General features: G+C 50.2%; 11 protein-coding genes across 11 annotated transcripts; 5 read left to right on the top strand and 6 right to left on the bottom strand.

Annotated features, from left to right (window-relative positions):
* Positions 1-249: 249 nt before the first annotated feature.
* Positions 250-1,685, bottom strand: N7517_000109 (uncharacterized protein; the record flags this gene model as incomplete). Its single annotated transcript, XM_056717839.1, has 3 exons — positions 250-867; positions 1,420-1,461; positions 1,557-1,685. 3 exons carry the CDS (start codon positions 1,683-1,685, stop codon positions 250-252), a joined length of 789 nt encoding a protein of 262 aa, XP_056581974.1.
* A 91-nt stretch (positions 1,686-1,776) lies between these two features.
* On the top strand, positions 1,777-2,449 carry N7517_000108 (uncharacterized protein; the record flags this gene model as incomplete). Its single annotated transcript, XM_056717838.1, has 2 exons — positions 1,777-1,915; positions 1,965-2,449. The coding sequence occupies 2 exons, from the start codon at positions 1,777-1,779 to the stop codon at positions 2,447-2,449; spliced, it is 624 nt and encodes a 207-aa protein (XP_056581973.1).
* A 262-nt stretch (positions 2,450-2,711) lies between these two features.
* N7517_000107 (tyrosinase family protein) lies at positions 2,712-3,976 on the bottom strand (the record flags this gene model as incomplete). Its single annotated transcript, XM_056717837.1, has 4 exons — positions 2,712-2,915; positions 2,993-3,546; positions 3,599-3,746; positions 3,797-3,976. 4 exons carry the CDS (start codon positions 3,974-3,976, stop codon positions 2,712-2,714), a joined length of 1,086 nt encoding a protein of 361 aa, XP_056581972.1.
* Positions 3,977-4,327: 351 nt separating this feature from the next.
* Positions 4,328-5,805, top strand: N7517_000106 (uncharacterized protein; the record flags this gene model as incomplete). The annotated part of the gene is made up of 4 exons (XM_056717836.1): positions 4,328-5,060; positions 5,113-5,460; positions 5,555-5,710; positions 5,765-5,805. 4 exons carry the CDS (start codon positions 4,328-4,330, stop codon positions 5,803-5,805), a joined length of 1,278 nt encoding a protein of 425 aa, XP_056581971.1.
* Positions 5,806-6,554: 749 nt separating this feature from the next.
* Positions 6,555-8,459, bottom strand: N7517_000105 (uncharacterized protein; the record flags this gene model as incomplete). The annotated part of the gene is given in 7 exon segments (XM_056717835.1): positions 6,555-7,341; positions 7,356-7,545; positions 7,607-7,859; positions 7,921-8,019; positions 8,070-8,207; positions 8,253-8,283; positions 8,344-8,459. The coding sequence occupies 7 exon segments, from the start codon at positions 8,457-8,459 to the stop codon at positions 6,555-6,557; spliced, it is 1,614 nt and encodes a 537-aa protein (XP_056581970.1).
* Positions 8,460-9,156: 697 nt separating this feature from the next.
* Positions 9,157-10,824, top strand: N7517_000104 (uncharacterized protein; the record flags this gene model as incomplete). Its single annotated transcript, XM_056717834.1, has 3 exons — positions 9,157-9,528; positions 9,590-9,878; positions 9,935-10,824. 3 exons carry the CDS (start codon positions 9,157-9,159, stop codon positions 10,822-10,824), a joined length of 1,551 nt encoding a protein of 516 aa, XP_056581969.1.
* A 210-nt stretch (positions 10,825-11,034) lies between these two features.
* N7517_000103 (DUF3632 domain-containing protein) lies at positions 11,035-11,931 on the bottom strand (the record flags this gene model as incomplete). The annotated part of the gene is made up of 1 exon (XM_056717833.1): positions 11,035-11,931. One exon carries the CDS (start codon positions 11,929-11,931, stop codon positions 11,035-11,037), a length of 897 nt encoding a protein of 298 aa, XP_056581968.1.
* An 803-nt stretch (positions 11,932-12,734) lies between these two features.
* On the bottom strand, positions 12,735-13,148 carry N7517_000102 (uncharacterized protein; the record flags this gene model as incomplete). The annotated part of the gene is made up of 1 exon (XM_056717832.1): positions 12,735-13,148. The coding sequence occupies one exon, from the start codon at positions 13,146-13,148 to the stop codon at positions 12,735-12,737; it is 414 nt and encodes a 137-aa protein (XP_056581967.1).
* Positions 13,149-13,597: 449 nt separating this feature from the next.
* On the top strand, positions 13,598-16,129 carry N7517_000101 (ankyrin repeat domain-containing protein; the record flags this gene model as incomplete). Its single annotated transcript, XM_056717831.1, has 4 exons — positions 13,598-14,058; positions 14,124-14,997; positions 15,051-15,127; positions 15,187-16,129. The coding sequence occupies 4 exons, from the start codon at positions 13,598-13,600 to the stop codon at positions 16,127-16,129; spliced, it is 2,355 nt and encodes a 784-aa protein (XP_056581966.1).
* A 478-nt stretch (positions 16,130-16,607) lies between these two features.
* On the top strand, positions 16,608-17,372 carry N7517_000100 (dienelactone hydrolase family protein; the record flags this gene model as incomplete). Its single annotated transcript, XM_056717830.1, has 1 exon — positions 16,608-17,372. One exon carries the CDS (start codon positions 16,608-16,610, stop codon positions 17,370-17,372), a length of 765 nt encoding a protein of 254 aa, XP_056581965.1.
* A 143-nt stretch (positions 17,373-17,515) lies between these two features.
* On the bottom strand, positions 17,516-18,989 carry N7517_000099 (uncharacterized protein; the record flags this gene model as incomplete). Its single annotated transcript, XM_056717829.1, has 5 exons — positions 17,516-18,041; positions 18,121-18,263; positions 18,356-18,580; positions 18,638-18,742; positions 18,795-18,989. The coding sequence occupies 5 exons, from the start codon at positions 18,987-18,989 to the stop codon at positions 17,516-17,518; spliced, it is 1,194 nt and encodes a 397-aa protein (XP_056581964.1).
* Between the last annotated feature and the right edge of the window lie 153 nt (positions 18,990-19,142).

Below are 19,142 nucleotides of genomic sequence, written 5' to 3'. Positions count from 1 at the left end.
CTCTAGCGTGCCATACAATGTGTAGAGAGACTGGACATATTACACGTACGGGCAGAAAGGATAGCCGAGATACTGCTTGATATACTCTGCTTATATATATGCATACTGCTATGTAAGGAACGTGGTGAAAGGAATACTCTCAAAGAGGGCCCAAAGTTGATGGGTTGCGGAGCTCGCCTGTAGAACATACTAGAGACGTTGTCAAGCTCGTTCCATGCGAGACTTCGGTTATTCGCAGCTGACCAGTGTCTAGACGTCGATCTCGTCTTTATCCACTCCGTAGGTGTGACGCTTCTCGAGTGCGCTCTCATCATCATCCAGAGCGTAGGTGTGGCGCTTCTCGAGTGCGCTCTCATCGTCATCCAGAGCGTAGGTGTGGCGCTTCTCGAGTGCGCTCTCATCATCATCCAGAGCGTAGGTGTGGCGCTTCTCGAGTGCGCTCTCATCGTCATCCAGAGCGTAGGTGTGGCGCTTCTCGAGTGCGCTCTCATCGTCATCCAGAGCGTAGGTGTGACGCTTCGCGAGTGCACTCTCGTCCTCATCCAATTGATAGCGGTGACGCTTCTCGAGTGCGCTCTCATCGTCATCCAGAGCGTAGGTGTGACGCTTCTCGAGTGCGTTCTCGTCATCATCCAGAGCGTAGGTGTGACGCTTCTCGAGTGCGCTCTCGTCGTCATCCAGAGCGTAGGTGTGACGCTTCGCGAGTGCACTCTCGTCCTCATCCAATTGATAGCGGTGACGCTTCTCGAGTGCGTTCTCGTCATCATCTAGCGCGTAGACGTGGCGCTTCTCGAGCGGGTCAGAGAGATGGACATGGTTGCTTGACTCGGCGCGGCGATCCAAATCAGCGATGGGAATCGCTGCGGACTGGACAGGGAGGATATTCAGGCCGACGCTGGCGAGGCTGAGCAGGGCGGTGAAATGCATTTGTCTTCAAATCGTATAGTATGAAACTATACAAAGCGTGTATTTGAGATATTGAATCTTGCAATGGTGATCCTTGAAGTATATCTCAATGTCTGACAAGGACCCCATATTTATGGGGTCCATACCCCTGTAAATACAGATGATTAACCCCTCATAGATTGGTAATGACAACATGAACAGGCTCATGGAGAAAGGGAGCAACGGATTCCGCCGGACGCAGGTTGAACGCAGTCAGAATGAAATACGATCTTTCGATACAACCTGGATGCAGATTATATGCAAGGGATATGCAGAAATGACTGTATCAAAGCCTTCCATTCTAAATTTGCACTGGATATGGTGTAATCCACTATCTAGATAATAGGCCCCACTTTCACATCAGACCCCAATTGGGTCCGATGTGAGAGTGGGGCATGTAATACGTGCAGTAGTGTGGAGAAGATCCATGGATACATATATGCAGGGTCAGCAATATCCACAATTCTTACTTACCCTCTTTGGTCCTAGTAAAAGGCGATAATCAGCGAACTTTAACTGCCTGTAATTGTCTTAAGATCCCGGTATCTAGGTACTTTCGGGATGAAGTAGTATTGTTTGTGGAGCCAACTAACTTGTACTTCTCTGCTTACTGGCATTCTCCACTTGATCAAAGTCCTTCGAATAAGGGCTCTAGCGAATAGATCATCACGACCGTTCCGTCTCCTTCCCCGCTCCTCGGGACCATCGTGACTTGCCCAAACCAGAGCGGATACAGCCATAGATGTGTTAAACACTATCAGCCCGCTCCGGATGCTGAACCAAATTCCGTCTCCCTCTGCTACCCTCAACAAACCGTACCAACACACCAAAATGTTTCCCAAGTCCCTGAGATCTCAATTACACGGCCCCTCTATTGGCCTGCTCGCAGTGCTGAGCGTGTGTCTCGTCCTGAATTTGGGCGCCCTCATCTTCTCACTCCGCATCTTAACACGCGGACCACGGGGATACAGTACGCCATATCCAATATTCTACTTGGACTCATGACTAACGCGCAGTAGCCTACCTCGCCGGCGACCGACCTCGTGAGCTCCCCATAAAGGTCCGCACCATCCAAGCCGCTTTCCACGACGACCCCTCCCACTACGGGATGGAAGGCTTCATGGCCACGGCTGAATGGAACGCAATCCGACCTCCCGGCAAGGGCTTCACCTTTCTAGGGGAGGAGTACTACGCATTTGGTGTGTCGATGTGGCACCAGATGCACTGCCTTAACCACATCCGCGCGGCACTTGTCAACGGGGACGATGGGTCAGACCATACGGCGCACTGCTTCCATTACCTACGGCAGGGTATTCTGTGCGCCGCTGACACAACACTAGAGTCGGGCGGGACGAGCAAGGAATTGGCTAATGGGGATAAAGTCGCGACGGGTGGAGGAACTGTGCATACCTGCCGGGATTGGAGACAGGTGCATGATTGGATGGAAAAGCAGCATAAGGAGTGGACACCTGATATGTATACGAGGTATCGGGAGTCTAGTTAATAGGATAGTGGGTATAAGGATGGGAAAATAAAGATTATGCGTCATATGAAACTCGACAACTATTCTTTGGAGTTTGTGTGGGAGAGTACGTAACTACGTGCGTAGAACCAGTTGAGCAAGGTACCTCGCTTCTCGTTTCCCTTTTTCAAGAACGAGAAGCCAGACCGTGGGCAAGCAATGTGGGGCGGAACCCCGACTCGAGTGAATGTGACCCTGATCTGACTGAACTCCAAGATAAGGTATTAGTCTAGTCTAGTACCCGTCACTCCTCATCCGCATACCGATAACACAACGGCCAAACCTCCGTATCAAACACCTTCCTCGGCGTCACGGGCACACTCTGAACGTCGAAGGACATCTGATGATCTGCGTGCGCGCCAAAGTCGTAGCGTGGGTCTGTCATATTGTGCGGGGTTACGGGCATGCCGGAGAAGGCGGCAAAGTTGGATGGGTGGTGGCGTTGCCACTGTAAAACTCATGTTAGTAGCGTTGCACTGCAGCAGAAATATGGAGTGGGAAGTTAGCATGGATTCGGGGGCGCACCTCACTCCACAACCGGTCAAGTTGTGCATGATGCAGCCAAAAGAGCGGGTCATTAGGCGTGAAGCTGAGTGCCATCTCCTGGCAATCCTCCTGCGGCAGGACCTTCGGGCAGTCTCCCGCCAAGTCGCCCCCAACAAAATTGTGTACGTGGTTATGCAGTAGTGCCATTGCGTGCTGGAACCTGAAGAAGTCGCCAGTGGTTTGCTCGGTCGAGTTTCGCACGAAGTCTGGGCCGAGGGTGCGGTTTTGAGGCAGCTCATGGGGGAACCAGCCGGTTATGAGCGTCAAATTCCTCCGCAGCGGGTGTGGGATTGGCCAGGAAAGCTCGAAGTTCCCAGTGGACGGGGAAAAAGCGCCGGTAGTGACGGTACAATCCGCCTCGGGGGAGGAATCGCAGTCCCCCGTTCCGCCCAGCCCGTACTCCGGTGAGTCTTCGAACACTGGCGAGCTGAACAGGTCTGCGTGATCGCGTGACCAGTCCCAGTATGGTGTTGGCCCATTGTACCCGCAAGTGTGCCGGAGGGAGGTGTCGAATAGGTAGGTGAACCAGCGATCTGCGCTCATGTAAGTATGCGCTTGGAGAAGGCCAGGAGGGACGGAACGCACGCCACGGCAAAAAGTAGGCATTCCTATGCGCGCTGTGCTCCACTAATGCGTGCGAGTAAGAGAAGTCGTCGTATAGGCTCCCCTTCCCCTCAAGCACCGTCTGGTCTTTCGTAAAGGATAGCCGTTCGTGTCGTATGCTTGCCAAGCACTACTCGGTATAAGCAGCGTACGCGTTACCCACGGGGAGGAAGGACGCACCTTGACAGCTCCTACCCACTCGGCTTTCTCGCTATTCGTCAATGTCCGCCATTCTTTGCGTGTCAGCAGCTTGCTACACTTTTGTGGTTGTCCCTCCTTCCATTCGTGCGCATATGAGAGGTGGGCGCTGGGGAGGACGGCAAGAACGGCGAGGACGCAGAACAAAATCCAACGGCCCATGGCTATAATTCAGCCAGGAAGGGAATAGAGAGCAGGTTGCAATAGTCGTATTAAATAATTGCCTAAATAGTCAGCTTACTGTGCATGGAAGAAGTCGCCTGGTCAGCATATGATCGACCACTACTAAGAGCAGATCCCCCGCCTTTTAGATTAACCGCTCAGGTGCTGTCGCCTGAATTCTCGGGTTTCATGAAACCAGAGATCTCCGGTACTACGAATTGGCCCCTCAATTGGCCTAGTTCATGTCTTACTGTAGCATCCGCTCATGGTGCCTTTCCCGTTCCTCCCCTTGTGCTCTAACAACAAGAACCAACCCTCCTGACCGTCCATCTTGAAGCCACAAGCACAACGATGCGCACCTCTACCTACCTCTCCCGCTTCCTTGCTCTCCTCCTCTTGATCGTCTTTCCCCTCTACCTCGCCATCCGTGGTTCCACCTCTTTGTCCGACATCGCATTTCTCCTCTCCTCCCTCTCCGAGCGCGCCGAAGCCCTTCACGTCGAGTTCACCTCCCACCTTGCTGCCCGTCCAGCGCCAATCTTCAAAGAAGCCTTCGAAGATTCCGCCGAGCCCGCCAAGCCCGTGCGCGCACCGGAAGGCGGGAGAAGGAAGAGATACCCCTCGCTTCCCGATGGACTGGCGCACTGCATCAACTCCTTCGAGCAGTATCCGTTCCTCGCCGAGAAAGTGCTCCAGCGGAAGCATGTCCGGTATTCCAAGCAGACGCCCGCGCAGAAGGCAATAAGCAACAAACTCGGTTATCCTGCACACTTCGAGAGAGCTAGGAAGGGGATCGAAGTGAACACCCGGTTCACGGAAAAGATCGCGGAAATTGCGAGGCAGGGTTACCACACCGGCCCGGGAGCGCTGGAGGACAATGAAGATGCGGATTTTGGAGTTGTGGATCTGGCGTTTGGACATCTTTCACGAGACTGGAGCACACAGGGCGCAAAGGAGAGGCAGGCAGTGTTTCCGCCTGTTCTGGATGGGCTTGAGGAACACTTTGGTGGGAAGGGGACAGGGAACAAGGTCCTTGTACCTGGAAGTGGTATGGGCAGGCTGGCAAGCGATCTCGCTGATCTAGGTACGTCCATCTTACCTCATTGACTTGAAGGCGCGGCCTCACATCGACGCAGGGTACGACGTCACGGCCAATGAGCTGGACTACGGCTCCATCCTGGCCTATCACTTGCTAACGAACCACACGAGCTCGCTGCACCAGCACACCCTGCAGCCCTTCGTGAGCAAATGGACGCATCAGGCCAACCCTTCCTCGCGCTACTCTGCCCTAACGGTGCCGGACCACTGGCCAAACAAGGCCGTCAAGCTCGTCGAGGGCGACTTCTTGGAGATGTTCCCCGGGGACGGTGAGTTCGACGCCGTCGTCACACTCTTCTTCATCGACATGTCCAACAACGTGATTGACTTCCTGAGCAACATACATCGGCTGCTAAAGCCTGGTGGGGTGTGGATCAACCTTGGGCGTACGTTACTGTCCTACCTTCCTTGAACACAGACATTTATATTTTTCTTGTGATCCGTTCACCACCGGACTCGGGCTGACGTGTATGTACACAGCGCTGAAATGGGGCACCCACAGCGCTCTCCAGCTCTCCGCGGACGAAGTGCTCCAACTGGCAGATCTGCTCGGATTCGATGTAGACCATACGTCAAGGAAAAGCATCGACAGCCTGTATGCCGAGCAGCCGGAGACGTTGCTGAAGTTCACTTATGGTGAGTGCCTTCCCTTTTCTTGTGAGTAAGGACCGTTGCTGATGGGACGGGAAGTTACGCAGTTCTGGTCCGCGACGAAGAGGGGGTATTTGTAGTCTGTTACCAGTCAGTTCTTCGAGAAAAAGAGTGCATTTCAACTAGAATACCGAGTACACAGAGGGATGGGAAAGGCAAGAAAGGAATGGTAGGGCAAGGTGCTTTTGTGGGTCCTGCTCCATCAATGCAAACAATTCAAACATCAAATTCCCTCGCTCAGCAAACCAGACAAACAGCCCAAATAGGAAATAATCTAGAGCGCCAGAATCCTAGATCGTCACACTATACATTGTACGTAGATATATATCTTAACTTAACTATATTGGTATTTTATTTTGGATAGCATATACTTTGATACTTTACAAAACTAGTAGCTAATATATCCTACCTCTTTATATAAACAAAAGTATATAAGAAGTAAACGATAGACCTGTTAATGGCATTTTCGAGTTAGGTTTTGGTTGAGTATCCCAATACGCCGTCACGTAACTCTTCACTTTTGTTTCCTTCTTCCCTGTTTATACAAGGGACTCTATTTGAATATGGTCAAAAACGCCATTGATATTCTTCAAAATATGCATTTACCTGCATATGGTATCAAAGTGATGTCAGTCCAGCAAAAGTCTTGACGATTTGCCTGAAGTAGATTCCATCTAGTTTGCTTTGGAAAGAGCTAAACACTGTCGGTAACATATGACTTGGCTCGGGAGTAATATTGCCTGGCAACGCCGATCTGCCAACCAACCCCCAAATAATCGACAGATTCCTTCTCATCGCACTAGCACACCGTGATTCCTAACTTGGTAGTCTAATAAAGTAAACCACCAGGCCATCCGTTCACTACGGTATACGCGTTTGGGGGCGTGGTCCCTGCCAAGGTTTCATAATGCTTTCTTCCTCCACACTCCTTCTCCCCTGTCACATTTGTACAATAACCCTTTATCAACCCCGCAATCTGCGCTCCGGCCTCCCTTCCCTCAAACCAAGCCCCATGTAGAAAGCCAAAGTACTGTGAGCTTGTCGCTTCGCCCGCAAACCACAATCGCGAGTTGTTGGCGCGCAGGTTCTGGTGCATCTCTAGAGTGGTCCCCAGCGGCCAGTTTGAGTAACTCCCATATGCCCACTCCTCCTTGTTCCATCTAGGATATAGGAAAGCAGTTGGTTCAGGGATAGTGGTCCCGGGAAACATCTGTCGTAGGACGACCATGATTTCAGCCTGGGTCTCATGATCGGAAAGGCGCTCAACGCGGTAAGCCTCCTCGGCGAGTACTGTTGCAAACAGGATGTTCGAGCCTTCTAAGAAGCCGGGGGCAGACAGCGACTGGAAAGATGCGAAGTATCCCCGCCGGTCCGGGGAGGCATATAGTAAATTCTGACTGTTCTTCGGCCAAAACGTCTCGTTGAATTGCATGAAGATCTTGGTGTAGGTCCCCATAGTGAATTTTTGGATCGCAGTGCGTTTCCACAAAGGGAGCTCAGGGTTGAAGTCCACCGCCGCGTTCTGTAGGACGCCAAGTGAGAATGTGCAAATGGCATACTTCGCCTTAATGCAGGTGCCATCATGGTTATAGACTGTGACGCCAGTGTCCGAGTAGCTAATGTTGGTGACTTTGGTATTGAGAAGTAGGCGGCTGTCATTTTTTTTAGGAAGGTGGCTGCCTCGCCCTCGATGATGGTGCTGTATCCGCGTGGATCCGTGACCAGGTAGTTATCGGGCCCGAATTGGCCAAAGGTAAAGCCACCTGCCGCAAGACTGAAGGCGAGGGAGCTCTCACCGACGGGGGAGGCACTTTCCACATCTATAACAGTTAGCTTTATGAATATGGAGTATGAGAAGCGTGAAGGAGAATGTCAACACACCGCCTCTAAGCCAGTCAATTGCTTGGGCCGCCATATCGTCAACCTTGGGTCTCCATCCTCCTAATGCCATGCCTTGGCGGATACTCATGTCCTGTAGGTTATTTTTAAGGATAGTTGACCCAATTTCTGCCATTTTATCGGACGCTGTTTCGTATTCGTCCAGTAGATAAGTGTAATCAACTGATCCGGTGTCATCGTAGGTTTGGATCGAGCTGAAATCGGAGAGCGCCGTTGTTAGATTATATTTCTGGGCCTGACTGATGTTAGCTTTCCAGATAGCATCTCATGTGTCGTATTCCTTCTGACTATCTCACCAATCCCAATATCGGGTTTACTGATGACGGGTCAGTGACATTCTCTACCTCATTAATGGAATTCTTACCAGGGCCATTTGTTGCACCGACTCCTTGCACCTGTTTTAGAATTAGCAAAGATGCATTTAGAGTTAGCGCAATAAACGTACCCAGTATGCTCCGAGTTCAACCACGTAGGACGTGCCGTCTGCCTTTCGTCCGAATGTCGTATGGTTCACCCGCCCGCCGATTCTGTTCTGGTATTCAACGATGACAAAGTCGGTGATGGATTGGTTGTTCAAAGCTTGCTGCGCGGGTTAGACTTGTATGGACTAACGGGGAGATGGACATACCGCAGCAGTAATGCCCGCCATTCCACCTCCGCTGGAGAGCATTAGTTCCTAGTCGCTACCAACAAAGGATTTCCAACCCACCGTTACTTACAGGATAGCCACGGTAGTATATCTACAGGTCCCAGTCCCAGAGGGCCCTGGCGCTGCTGAGCCCTGGAGAACCAGGCCCAAGATAGTTGTAATACCGAGAAGGCGTTGGAAGTGCATGTTGGATTGCTGAGAGACCTGCTTGCTAGAATGGTAGCAGGACCAAGGGGCGAACTTATATACCTACGTCTTCATAAAGTGGGGTTACCAGACATTGGAACTGATCCTTGGCTACATGATTTCCCCATGGGGCCCCGCGTCCGGGTCGACCTTCCGAGTACTAAAATAGTAATGAGTAATGATAGAATGCAGGGCTACCGCTACCGCTGTCGTAATTGTTGAAGCTCCAGAGCACTAATAAAGTCGCGGCAAATTATATCGGCAGACCGTATGTGGAGAAGGGGTCGACCTTCTAGAACAGGCAGGCAGGAGACATTGTGGTGGGGGCCCTAACAACCAATGAACACCCGCCATCCAAAATAGTTGGAAATGTATTCCATCCTGTCAATAGCTTGTGCGTCGACCTTACTTTTTAGCATGAGACTCGGCCCCTGACAAGTTCACCTCACTCTATTTCTATTACAATCCAATCTCCATTGAAGATAGCGAAAGGTTTATATTTTGCCTCGGTTCGTCACCCTGACAATTCCCACCTCCCTATCTAGCTTTATCATTCGGGCACAAATGTTTGTCTCTGCCGAGTTGTGGGGGAAGTAAGTTGGGGTTCTTAGGAACTGAATGCTTAGCACGGTTAGCTATATAAGACAGCCATACTTCCCATCTCATAGTCGCCACCTCCTATCTCCATACAGTAATCATGAAAGCAATGAGTCCCACAACTTCATCATACTCCGTCGTCGCTTTGGAGGGTGGTCATGCTACCAATACTATTCCAGAAGATATCCCTGGCACGCGACTTCTCGTCGATGAAAACATTACACATCTTGTCTACCTTCCCCGGCCGAGTAAATCCCCCAATGATCCTCTCAACTGGGGTCGGATGCGGAAGTACACGTCTATGTTCATTGTCTGCTTCTGGGTCATGCTGTTAGGCGGCGCTACCCTCTCGCCAGCGGTAACTTATGGGCCCCTGATACACGAGATGGACGTGACTGTGAATTTCCTTAACATTGCGGCTGCACTGGCACTGCTACTTTTGGGACTGGGAAACTTGGTTTTTAATCCTCTAGTAAGCGTGGTTTTGGTCTATGCTTGGATAATCTGACCTGGACAGCTGACCCGGACCTTAGGCACTACGATTCGGAAGACGTCCAGTATACCTGGCTTCTGCCTTGATCAGCATGGCTGCCTCAATTATTGCTGCTAGCTCAAAGTCCAAGGGCGCCTACATGGCGGCTCGGGTACTTCTGGGCTTTGGAGCGGCACCATTTGAGCAACTCCCCGCGCTCACGATTGATGATCAGTTTTTTATTCACCGCCGAGGATTCGGCTTGTCGTTGTACACATGCGCGCTCAACCTTGGGTCATTTCTGGGGCCCGTGGCATCGGGATTCGTGACGGATACCATGGGGTGGAGATGTAAGTCATACCATCTTACATTGGTAGATGCCGTTGTTGTTAACTCATTCCACTAGGGGTGCACTGGTGGTATGCCATCTTCCTTGGGCTTGCCGCTGTCCTGATCTTCCTGTTTCTAGAAGAGACAGGATTTGACCGCCATCTCCACAATACCGGTCCTAACATTGAGACCGACGTGCACGCCTCTGAACAATCAAAGACCTACTTCCAACGCATCAATCTCTTTACTAGCCTCGACAATCCCCTCGGCTTCTTCTCGCTCGTACTTGGCCCCTTCAAGATGCTCCGTGAACCGATTGTCTGGTGGTGTGGGATTATATATGGGTTCGCTGTTGCTTGGCTCACCATCATGGCCTATGAAGCTAGCACCGTTTTCGCCACCTATGGCTTCTCCCCTGCTGCCATCGGGCTCGCTAATATAGCCCCATTGGTGGGTGCCTGCTTGTCGCTCTACGTCGGTGGTGCAGGAACAGATCATTTCATGGTGTGGAAAGCACGCCGTAACAACGGAGTCATGGAAGCGGAATCACGCATCTACTCTGTGTTAATCGCGGGCCCCATTATGTGCAGCGGGTTGATTCTATACGGCGTCGGTGCCGCGCACCATTTACACTGGATGGGACCTGTTGTTGGGATGGCAATGATTGGGAGTGCGCTTCCTATTTCTGCGGAGGTCACACTGGGCTATGCGAGTGAGAGTTATCCGTCACTGGCCGGAGAGGCAACAACAGCGCTTGTCTGTATCCGGAACGTCATTGGAGCCGGGATGACCTTTGGTATTGGACCCTGGATTGAGCGTTCTGGGCTGCAAAATACATTTGTGACAGTTGGTGTGCTTGCGTTTGTCGTGTTCTATACAGGGATTTTCTTCATCTGGAAAGGAAAGACCTGCCGGAGAATGGGAGCAAAGCGGTATTACCAGATGTTGCGAGGAAACAGTAATTGAACATAGAACAACAGAATAAGCAGATTCTTAAGCCAATTAATAAGTAGTTACGTCTATACTACCTAATATTGGGTTTTCTAAATTCTACATTGGAATGTTACAGCCCATCTATGTGCAATGCTTGAAATATTACTTTTGTCACGCGGATAACGGTAGATGATCTCTCTAAATATCATATTCTTTGAAGATGTGTGCCATTTTCGGGTCTTGTCAAATATCGTACCGGTTCACGTCATGAATTGCGCCCATAATCTGCCCTGCCTTCCGTGCAACCCGTTGTGCGTCCGGACCAATATCCTCGGATTCTGCCATGAACAAGAACCGTTCCTTCCACAGCTGCCATCGTTCTTCCGTCAACCCCTGGCTTCCATTCCAAAGATCAGTTTGACCGGGCAGGACCATCCGAATGAAATCGGTATCATCGAGCCGATCATCCTCCCACATCAACCCTTCAGCATGTATGAGCCATTGTGCAGCGGCACACAAATCGGCTGCCAAGATCTCTCCCAGGTCCATTTTGTTCCAAGGTGGCTCTCTTTGGACTGCGGATTGTGTGCGACGTTTCATCTCTTTGTACGTGTTTGGATCCGTCTCTAAGCATTTCTTAAATAAACTCAAACCCAAAGCACGGAGCTTCGCGCCTCGACTGAAAGAAGTAGTGGCTAAAAGCTTTGCTGAAAAGGCATTTATATTGATCCATCGGCGCCGTGTCTGGGATGCAGACACGGTCCATCCAGATGCTGCACTGGGTGAAAGCATATCCCATTTATCGCGCCACATGCTCCCGAAGCAGGCGAACCATTCTCGTGGTGTACCTTTAGGTGCGAATTCAGATAGTTGTGAATCCAAACTTTGTACATCTGTCAGGAGGGCCAGCAATGGGGAATGGCTTGAAGAAAATTCGGCGGCAGCCTCATAGATGACATTCCAGAGGGCCCATGGCGTATCGTCATTCGTGTAGTCAAGGGATATCAGCTTATTAGCTGCGGTAGCTGAATCAATCGTGTTTGACAAAAGCCGTTGCAGAACCTCTGCATGAGGGCGTGCGGCGCGGTATTCGCCGTCTTCTGTTGACTGGAACCAGGATGGGTAATTGCTATCCGACATGATGGAGCTGAGGCAGGAACCCACCACTAAGAGGATCATTGGTAGGTCTTAAGTACACGAGGTTGCCGATCCCAGTATTTGGCTGCCTAAATACGATGAAAACGGCTTGCACGTTACGTGCATGCGCTTGCCACTTAACCCTGACATCATGCCTAAACATTATGAAATAAGGACAGATAAAATTATACTGCATGTATAATAACTTCTGACTGAGTGATGAAAATGACAAAGATTTTCTTTTCAAGGCTTCGTCCTGCGCGTTCTGTTTTCTGCCCGAGACCGTAGAACGAGTGGCAAGCAGAGCTCAGCCAAACTGATGTTGATAGCACTGGCGTTAGACGATGCGTAGAGGTGTAGCCCCCCAGGAATATCAGAAGTGCTAATCTCTGCTTATTCCGAACTTGGCCTCTACATATTGATGGCTCTATGAATCATGTCATGTCAGTGGCAAGTACGTACAACGATAGGGCATCGAAAACAGGGCTTCCCATCTGGTCAGTACTCAAGCCGCACTTGGCGAGTTGGGTGGGTGACTACCAACGAATCCGAACTATAGCATGCCTTGTTTATCTTTATTCTCAAGCCTTTCGTAATAAACGTGTGTAGATAACAGGTGTTTCCCCACGTAGGATAAAACAAAGATGGGAATGTTGAGCAGCATTATATATGGCTGGGATAGGATCGGCCTTAAAAGAACAGTGGCGAAGCATGTAAAGTCGCCAAGACGCAGGGAGTAGACCCATGTTATAGACCTAATCGTGCAACGCAAATCTGTCAATCTTCTAAGCAGGAGGCGGAAAGTCTCAATATTCGCAGCTACGATGATGGTAGTAGCTATTCTGGTCCTTGGTAGCCCTAGCCTGGGCCTGCGGAAACAAGACTCTCTGTTGATCGGCAGGCATGTCTTGTTTATCGGTAACAGCCGGGCGATGATGGAGGAAATTCTGATTGGCAGGGACCGTGCCAATTTGGTCACGTTGAGATGCCCTGCCATGATAATATTGATGGTGGGATTCCGCGCGAGCTTGTTGTTGTGCCATAAATTGATGTTGTCTTGGAAATTGTTCTTGTCTCAGATTGTTTTGGCGATCAATCTGTTTGCGAGGACCATATGTTTTGCGCGAGAACTCATCAAAACTCATTTGGAAAAAGGCTTCGTCTCTCATCGGATTTTCTATCAGTTTACGCTCCATCTCGGCTCGCAGCTCTCCCGGCATTCTTGGTAGATATCTTCGCCACATAGCGCTATGGGGCGACATATCTAGTGCTTGCTCCAATGACAGTGTCGATTCTTTTTTGTCTCTTTCAGTATGAGAAATGATCTCTTGTGAAGAAGCTGAAAGGAACGCTTCAGAATATTGGGAATTTTCGCCCCGATAACTAGGTCCATCGGAATCGTTTAAATCCAGTTCAAACTCTGCCGCGTAACGGGAGTGGACATGTGAGGTTGAAGGAAGATTTGTTTGCATCACTCTTTTCGTCTGTAGAGATATAGCGAAAACCACGAGAAGAATAGGGATCCATATGAGAATTTAGGAAATGTTTTTGTTTGCGACATGTTCAGATCGCTTAACCCCGCGCACTAGCGCATCTCCAGGGCTAACATTAGTACCTTTGTCGATCAGAATTATCCTTTGATTCTCACCGTTAAAATGGTATCAACATAATGGATCCTTTGTCTTTGACTGCCAACATCGGAGCTGTCATCGGACTCCTAGATGCGGTATGCCGCCTGGGGAAAGAGACGTACCGAGTGGTCTCGGCAATCAAACATGCGCCCGAGGAAGTCAAGCGGCTGAGTCTGGAGCTAGAAGAAATTGACTTCCTCCTTCTTAACATTCACCAATACTGCAAAAGGCACCAGCGGCAACACCCGATTATGGTTTCCGAATCGAACTCAGCGATCACCCATCTCTTTAAACTTCTCCAGAAGTTGCAGCTGGAGTACGAGGCTACAACAGGCATTGTGGAAAGAAACACGGATGGACCTCATGCTGGGAAGAGACAACGCATAAGGTCTATGGGTAACAGGGTGAAGCTCGTGCTAGCGGGGGAGTTGAAAGCTACGTTCAAGACCCTTTCGAGATACAAGGCTCAGCTGAGCATTAATCTTCAAGTACTTGCGGGGTGAGCAAGAATAGTGGCAATCGTATCATTTGATCTGGGTACAGATAATCTAACTCGCTTGCCAGCTTCAATGACCTTGCCGTGCATGACTCTATTCAGGAGTTGAGCCACGCTCTTTCGCCCATAAAACTTGGTACAAAGAAGAAAAGCGCGGGTGTCAGAGAAGACCAATATCTCCTCTCCGAGAAAGGTTGTCCCCAAGATTACCACCGACCACCAAAGCATGCTCAGCATGAGGATTCTACCAGCCTCAGACCTCCTTCGGGTTGGGCATTACACGAGGGGAGCCTAGACCGGGCGACCCTGCCATTGATGCTTTTGAAACCAAAGATACAGGAAGCACTAAGTCTTCTAACATTGTATAAACCGGGGCAAGCACAATTGTCCAATCAGGACACCGACTGGATTCAAAATGAGCTGGAGGACTTGCTTGTCATCTGTCATGAAACGGCCGCCGTTGCACTGAAGAAGCCAAACGGCACAGTCAAATCCGGTGCATTGCATACCACGTCAACTAAGGAGCATCGGAAGACTTTTTCACGGTATAGAGCTGAAAAGGCGCACCAAGTAGGGAAAACTAATCAGATAGCTACCACCAAGTTTCTTGCTCGGGAGTCTCCGGCAGGTAATGTTTCGGTCCGGATCCAGTGCATCGAAGATCCCGATTCCGGGAACACAGCGGTGTCTGACATTATGCTCCTACTCACACCTAATCCAGCCATTCATACAAATGGCTTTGTTATCTCGTTAGCACGTCTGAATCAGAAGCTCCAACAGCCCCCGATTCGTCGGTCTATCTCGATGTATACCGTCGTCGAGCCAGGTTCCCCAATCTTTGAATGTGTTCAATCAAATGATATCAGCCATCTGCGGCAGCTGCTCGGGAGTAGGCAGGTAGCCCCCGACATACGTAATACAGAAAATGAGAGCTTGCTATCGGTGCGTTTTAGATATTACGCATTCATCATAATGAAATAGCTAAATAATTCCAGGTTGCTGCTCGACATTTACGGCTAGAAATGTGTGAGCTCCTGATCAATGAAGGAGCAGATCCTAGTTACTGTTGCTGGTAAGTTATTTCTAACATTTTGAACTCGTACTTTTGTTGAACGTCACGGGGGTATATAGGGATGGGACCAATGCAATATACGCCGTTCGTAATGCTTTCTGGTACCGAGCCATGGCTTACAACGTGCCAAAGTCTATCCTCAACCAGCTACTCAGGCTTTTTGTCCGAGCAGGCTGTGACATCAACTCTGTCGCTCTTGGTGGAAACCCTCTGCATTTTACTGTCAGCAATACTTTGCCCGGATCAGCAATCATTGACGAAGAGGAGATTTCATGTTTGGTCAATCTTTTAGTCTGCTTGGGTTGCGATATCGAGCATGAGAACAGTGACGGCCTCACTCCCCTGCTATACAATGCCTGTATTCCTGGGTTGAATGGCGTTACAGTCCTGAAGGAACTTCTCCAATGGGGAGCAAATCCACACGCAAAGACGCATTTGGGTGAGGGGCCGTTACATCTCGCAATTGCCTATTCGATCCCAGGAAACGTGCATGGCGATCTGGGACTTCGCTGCCTACAAGCACGTCTTGCCCTTCTACTTAAAGCTGGCTGTGACCCAAATCTCCGGGACCAAAACGGGCATACTGTCTCCGACTTTGCACTGAGTAGCCCTAGAACATGGTTTCAATGGTGCCTAGCGATGGAAAAGAACCAGGGCTTACCGATCGAGGATATTATAAGGAAAGAGGATAGTTCTGCAGGCTATGACTCAGCGCTATCAAATCGTGATGGCTCATCTGACGATTACGATAGTAATGAGGGCCTAGATTCTGATTGGGAATCGTGCAGTGACAGTGACAATGATAGTGATGAGATTGACTCTTCCCACAATCCCCCACTCAATGTTTGCTCTGATTACAACCATCCATTCCTCTCTTGGGGTGGTTTCTTTCCCTGGAGTATCCCTCCATCATGCTGGGATTGCAGTCTACCTGTTCAGCTGCAAGACATTGCCGGAAAGAAGTGGCAGGCACTGGACATTTTCCAAACTCTAAGATCATAGATATTGCTAAGGCATTAAGAACCATGCAAGTTCCAGACCAAAACCTAGTTCCAGAATTTTAGCCTCTAGCCTTCAACTGAAAAACGGCCTGTCAGATAATCCCTCGATGTGGGTTTTCCGAGGCACTAGGCGTCTATGAGGAAGAGCGTCTATGAGGAAGAGGACCCATAATATATATATATCACTGCAATGATCATCGTGCGTTCCATTTGTTATGAGCTTTTAGCCTAGCGGTTAAATTCTTATATAATCACTCAGCTGCAGGTACATAAGTACCTACCTACATATTTGTGTAGGTAGCGGCCTGAGCCCCACGGGTTCCCGTCTTGATTACAAACCTCAAGCCAGTTGCTCCTCTTCCTTTCTCTCATTATTCCCCCCAGCTCAGTCAATAGTCAAATCGGATTGCCAGTCTCTTCTCTGTGACCGTTGATACCGATTTTCAAACTAATCCAGTTGACGATATTCGACCGCGGCCATGTCAATCTCACCATGCTGCATCCAAGGCTCCGCATGGGAAGGCACCCCCAGCGGGCGCTGTAGTAAGCTCGGCAACAACGATGTTTATATCACCGGAGACAACCCAGACGTGGCGATCTTATTCACCACCGACCTGTTCGGTTGGACATTCCCAAACGCTCGCCTCCTAGCTGACTACTATGCAACTGAGATCGGCGCCACTGTCTACGTACCTGACTTTTTTGGTGGCGAAATCCTTGATTTTGAACTTCTTTCCAACGAGCAATTCCATCTAATTGATCTCGCGGGATTTATGAGCCGGAATGGCCGGCAGCAACGCGAGTCGGAGATCTTCGAGTGTGCGCGACTCTTGAAGCAGCAACTAGGGTATCAAAGGGTCGGCGCAGTTGGGTATTGCTATGGCGGATGGGCGTCGTTCCGGCTCGGCGCGAAGGAACATACGTTGGCAGGCCAGTCGTTGGTAGATTGTGTCTCGATTGGTCATCCCTCGCTACTCACAAAAACGGATATCGATGAAGTCGCAGTTCCCGTGCAGATCCTGGCGCCCGAGATCGATCAGATGTATTCTGCGGAGCTGAAGTTACACACGTTTAAGACGCTGCAGTCATTGCAGCTGCCATTTGATTACCAGCATTTTCCGGGCGTCGTCCATGCATGCCTTGTGCGGGGAGATAAGAATAAGCCGGGGGAGAGGGCAGCCATGTCGAGAGGGAAGCATGCCGTCGTGGCGTGGTTTAAACAGTTTTTAAAGGATTCGCAGTAGGCAATTGATCCGTCAAATATTGTCGGAGACTTATTGTCGTTGTCTTTGTTATTGCATTCAAGAGAATAGGTGCTGGCTGTAGTACTACTATACCATTGACCATAGGGTAGAAAAATATATTACATCCAAACAAAAGAAAAGATCTATGAATGCCCCACCGAAACAGAATACTCCACCTCTTTCCGAATAATCATCCTCGTACTCCCATCACTCCCACTACGCATACTGCCCACATCCCCTTCAGACCTCCCCTCCCCCGACTGCGACGGCCCCGCAACCTCACAAACAACAGTCCCATTCTCCGCCCCATCGCCCGCATCCGGCCTATCCCTGAGCAAGCCACTGGCCCGTTGTCCGGACCGTCCTTTCAAAGTCCCCAGCTCGTAGTCACGCGATCGTCCCGATGCATAGGGGTCTGTATCCCCCTGTCTCCCGGACCCGTACCCATAGCCGCCGCTGCTGCTGCCGAGGTGGGAGTCGCCGGCTGTGCCATAGTAGGTTGTGAGGGCCCTCATAAAGGGACGCAGACAGAAGACCGTGCAGGCTACCAGGGCGTAGTTGAGGTGGAGCTGGGTGAAGATTGAGTGGTTGATTGCGGTGAAGGTGGGGTTTTGGATGGTTGTGTATTCTTTGAGTCTGGAGAGGTGGAGAGCGGAGAATATTATTAACCTATCGATTATATATATATGTGTCAATTTCAAGTAATGGGGGTTGGGATAAATATTTCGCAAGTGGAAGAAAGACGTACGGTAGTCTGGATGCGAAAGATCCCATGACCACGAATTTATGTGAGATGGGCATCTGCAAACCCCAGACCAGGCCAATCGAGAAAGTGAAGAGCAAAACTTCGGTTGAGATATCGAGTGCGGTGATTGATTGCCAGCGGGGGAACTTGTCACCGTTAGCATATCCCATTCCATATTGGTATATTTGGCTCGCAGTTTGCCCTAAATTTTAGAGCTCTTCTGCAATAGTAGACATACCAGGCTATGGCACTGCTCGCCAGGTACAACCCAAGGCCTGTTTCCTTCGCAGTTCACTGCGATAACTAGCACTGATACGATAATGGCTGCTGTGCTAAGTCCGAAGGTCACCCAGAGGATGCTCTTGTGGCGCGTGCTAGGCGTCAAGCGCAAGTAGATGGCGATAACGCAGCACTTCGAGAGGTATAGAGTAAATAGATAGAGGATGTCGGCGGCGAGGAGGGACTATGTTGTCAATTATTATCTTCTATCCAATTGGGGAAGGTGTTGGGTAATGAATACATCTTGTATGCGATCAACGGTCTTCTGGGTCAGTAGCGAGATGTCAGTCCCAAATCCAATGCTCGCAGCGTGAAAGATGACAATCGACTCGGCGACGGCGGTGATCTATCCCGTTAGCCGCATTTACAGAATAGGCCGATTTCTCCCACTTGCGTACCGTCGCTCCCAACAGGACGATATCGTCTGATCCCCATGGTGGGCTGAGAAATTTGCGCACGTACACCCGGATCAGCAGACAGACCAGCGAGATCATCAGACAGACTGCGGCGGTGATGATGATAATACCGGCATGGTGTTTGTCGTCTACCGTCTCAAAGGGCGGCGACTGGCCGGTGGGCACCTTGATCGCCATTGCGGCATGTAGATCAGATCGTGATGTGGGTCAGGAGTTTAAGGGTGTGAGCGGTCTAAAAGGAAAACTAATCATGATGATGGCGTTTCTATGGATGGTGACCACACTGCTCTGGCACTCGAGTAGATGGACCTAGCAGGGATGCACCTCCTA

The sequence above is a fragment of the Penicillium concentricum genome, assembly GCF_028827145.1.
Source record: "Penicillium concentricum strain IBT 3081 chromosome Unknown utg000001l_segment0_segment0, whole genome shotgun sequence".
NCBI classification, from domain to species: Eukaryota; Fungi; Ascomycota; class Eurotiomycetes; order Eurotiales; family Aspergillaceae; genus Penicillium; species Penicillium concentricum.
The sequence above is the reverse complement of the archived record's forward strand: the minus strand, read 5'-3'. Positions and strand labels throughout refer to the sequence as shown.